The sequence below is a fragment of the Cucurbita moschata genome, unplaced genomic scaffold (assembly GCF_002738365.1).
Source record: "Cucurbita moschata cultivar Rifu unplaced genomic scaffold, Cmos_1.0 Cmo_Scf00002, whole genome shotgun sequence".
Taxonomy (NCBI): Eukaryota; Viridiplantae; Streptophyta; class Magnoliopsida; order Cucurbitales; family Cucurbitaceae; genus Cucurbita; species Cucurbita moschata.
In genome coordinates this window covers 2,929,244-2,932,611 of record NW_019268518.1, presented here as the reverse complement: position 1 = coordinate 2,932,611, position 3,368 = coordinate 2,929,244, and the positions used below count along the sequence as shown (strand labels likewise).

General features: G+C 39.5%; 1 protein-coding gene across 1 annotated transcript; it reads right to left on the bottom strand.

Moving 5' to 3' along the window:
• Positions 1-217: 217 nt before the first annotated feature.
• On the bottom strand, positions 218-1,538 carry LOC111456248 (two-component response regulator ORR4-like). The gene is made up of 4 exons (XM_023098069.1): positions 1,086-1,538; positions 869-984; positions 700-777; positions 218-600 (listed from the first exon to the last, which is right to left on the bottom strand). Exons 1-4 carry the CDS (start codon positions 1,201-1,203, stop codon positions 424-426), a joined length of 489 nt encoding a protein of 162 aa, XP_022953837.1. The 5' UTR covers positions 1,204-1,538; the 3' UTR covers positions 218-423.
• Positions 1,539-3,368: the final 1,830 nt, after the last annotated feature.

Genomic DNA, 3,368 nt, shown 5'->3' with positions numbered 1-3,368 from the left:
TTTTTAATGGACCAAGGCACCCCTTCAACCCAATTGAGAGACAATTATGAAAAAAGAATATATGCGTATCTTTTCTATGAAATTATTGTATTATTTAATTTTTAAAAACAACTCATCATCCACAAATTAGCATTATGATCAATTAAGGATTTTTTTTTTTTTCGGGGATCAACAATTTTGATTGTTCTTACGATGATTCTCAATAAGAGAAAAGAGAGGAAACAAAAAATTACTTCATAAATCAAATCATCAGAGACAAAAATGAGCAGCAGATCTATACATTCTTTGATTTTCTGTTAGTTTCCCGAGAAAATTTGTGTGTAGAATTTGCTAATGGTAGTCAGATTGGGATCTAATTCTTTACAGAATCACTAAAATCAAAATTAAAATTAGTTGAGGGAGTTGTTCATCTTCTTCTTCTCATCAATTCCTTGTGGATTTTTCTTTAATCAAATGAGGTCTCAGTTTCCTCACATCGGACAATTGAACTGGTTTGAGGAAGAACTCTTCCGCTCCTTCTTCCAAGCATCTGTTGATTCTTGAAGGAACATTCTCAGAGGACATGATCACAACTGGTATGTCTTTAAGAGATTTCGATTCCTGCAATTTCATCGCACGAATTAGTTATTGATTCTCGGTGGATTCGATTCTTTGGATTGCTCTGTAGAATCGGAGGGAGGAAAAGAAATTAGGGCAAACCTTGATCTTCCTGAGGAGATCGTAGCCACTCATTCCAGGCATACTGTAATCCGTGATGATCAAATTCACATCCACTTCCTGAAAACAGAAATGATCAAACAAGTTAGAGACAGAAGAAACAAAAACGAATAAAAATCGCGAGGATAGAGAGAAAATTAGGGCTACATACTTGAATTGAAGGGGGGAGTTTGGAGTGTTGTTCATCATCAACATCATCATCGAGATCAGGATCTTCAACAAGACCGAGAAATTCCAACGCCTTGGTACCGGAATCAACAGCAGTAACTAATGAAAAACAGAACAAACAAACACCGATCAGTCGTGAATCGGAGAAGGAAAAAAAAAACCTCCAATCGTGAACAGAAAAAGGAAGGAGCGATTAATACCGTGATAGGAGGAGGTTTTGAGGAGGCGCTCGATCAATTTCCGATCGATGAAGCTATCATCAACAGCAAGAACATGAAACCGAGTGGTTTCAACATCAACAGCCACAGCAACACCCATAGCTGGTAGAATCGCGATTCTTCAGCGACAGAGAACTTGAATTGGAGAAGAAGATCGAAAGAGAACTGATAAGAATGAGAATGAATCGAAGGAGTTTTATATCTATGGATGGAAGGAGCGAAGATCGATTCGATGTAGAAGGGAAAATCTTGGAATGTGACAGTTGGAAAGCGAGATCCGACAGATTTGATTCGGAATCGAGAGGATCTTCAAGGTTGATTTGGTTTAGACGGGGGCGACTCTTGACCAATTGTTTAATCGATTTTGCCAAATCAAAGTGTTGGTTGATTTTCGAGCAGCCGTGGGCGCGCCTGTTTGCCTCTGATGTTTTAGGACAACCACGTCCCCCACCAACTTCTCTTACCATTTTCTTCCCTTTCTTTTTTATAATCATTCTATTTTGACGTCTCAATTTTTTTTTTAATTTTAAAATATTATAAGATTAGATTATAAAATAATACCCATCATGGTTAATTTGACTCGGTTGCGTCGTGACTAAAATGGAATATATATTATCGTATGATGTAATGACCTAAGCCCGTCGTTAGCCGATATTAGCACTTGTCACAATCGCACTTTGATAGCAGCAGATTTCTGATTGTGTGACACTCACTTTTCAGCAACAAGTGAGTTAAGCCTACTTGTTTTTGCGTCGCCTATGGCCAAGCGACGTATGCTCGAGCCTCTGACCCCGGTTCAAGAATAAAGTTTTAGAAGACGGGGACAGAGGAATTTCGAAAGAGAGTTTTGAAAGTAAGATTTGAGGAATTGAAATTTGTGTTATAAGAGAAGATAAGCAAAAGGCAACAACAACGACTTACTACATATAACTGTCAGGTAGGGATTTAGTTTTAAAACGTGTTTACTAGGAAGAGGTTTCAACCCACCTCCTTTGGGGGACCCAGTCTCGATGTCCAACTCTGATACCATTTGTAACAGCTCCCCCAACATACTCGCTGGCACACCGCTCGGTGTCTAGCTATGATACCATTTGTAATAGCTCAAGCCCACTGCTAGTAGATATTGTCCTCTTTAGGTTTGTCATTCAAAAGCTTCCTCTCAAGGTCTTAAAACTCGTCTACTAGGGAGGAGTTTCCACACACTTATAAGAAACATTTCGTTCCTCTCTCCAACCAACGTGGAACCTCACAGCTCATGACAATACTTCAGTGGAACTAAAGCCCCACTTTCATTTTTCATCCAGCTTTGCGATTTCGCTAGACTTTAAACTAGGTTCTCATTCACTCATCAAACACAATTTATGCATAAACGAAGCTCGCTGAGTCATACATGTTGAGTTATGGAGTCTGCTCCCTGTATTTATAGCTTGGTCAATGGCTATATCCGGTAAAGCTATATATGGTACATAGCTATATATAGTAGATGGTTAAATCTGGTAAAGCTATATTTAGTAGACTGAACCATATATATATCCCGTCCAGTAAAGCTCTTAAATGTACTTTTCTATTCTCTGTACTCTCTTGTTGTACATACGTGAAGTCATCAATACAAAAAATCCTTTTAGCCAGAGTTCTCCTTGCAACTCCTCTCTATCCTTTTCTTTGTGTTCATCTAGATCGAGCGTGTGCGTTGTTGTGCGATCCTAACAACTGGTATCGATCCTAACAACTGGTATCAGAGCTAGGCAAAATTCACCACGATCTGTGAAGATGGAAAGTTCAAAGATTGGAATTGAGAAGTTCGATGGATCCGATTTCGGTTTCTGGAAGATGCAGATTGAAGATTATCTGTACCAGAAAGATCTTCACGAACCTCTGTTGGGGGTGAAGCCGGATACCATGACCACGGAACAGTGGAAGCTCAAGGATCGACAAGCCTTAGGGATGATCCGGTTGACGCTATCCAGAAACGTGGCGTTTAACATCATCAAGGAGAAGACAACGTCAGATCTGATGAAGGCGCTGTCAAATATGTATGAAAAACCGTCGGCTATGAACAAGGTGTATTTGATGCGTAGATTGTTCAATCTACAGATGTCTGAAGGTGGACGTGTTGCGGATCATATAAATGAATTCAATATGATCATAAGTCAACTGGGTTCGGTGGAAATTAATTTCGAAGATGAAATTAAAGCGTTGATTTTGATGTCATCCTTACCCGAGTCATGGGATACTGTTGTTGCCGCAATCAGCAGTTCCCGAGGA

Bases quoted from the DNA above. Each gene is read 5' to 3' on its own strand.
- LOC111456248 (XM_023098069.1), bottom strand. From the start codon at position 1,203: ATGGGTGTTGCTGTGGCTGTTGATGTTGAAACCACTCGGTTTCATGTT. The intron at 778-868 runs GTATGTAGCCCT...TTCTGTTTTCAG, and splicing joins AACTCCCCCCTTCAATTCAA to GAAGTGGATGTGAATTTGAT. The intron at 601-699 runs GTTTGCCCTAAT...ATGAAATTGCAG, and splicing joins ATCTCCTCAGGAAGATCAAG to GAATCGAAATCTCTTAAAGA.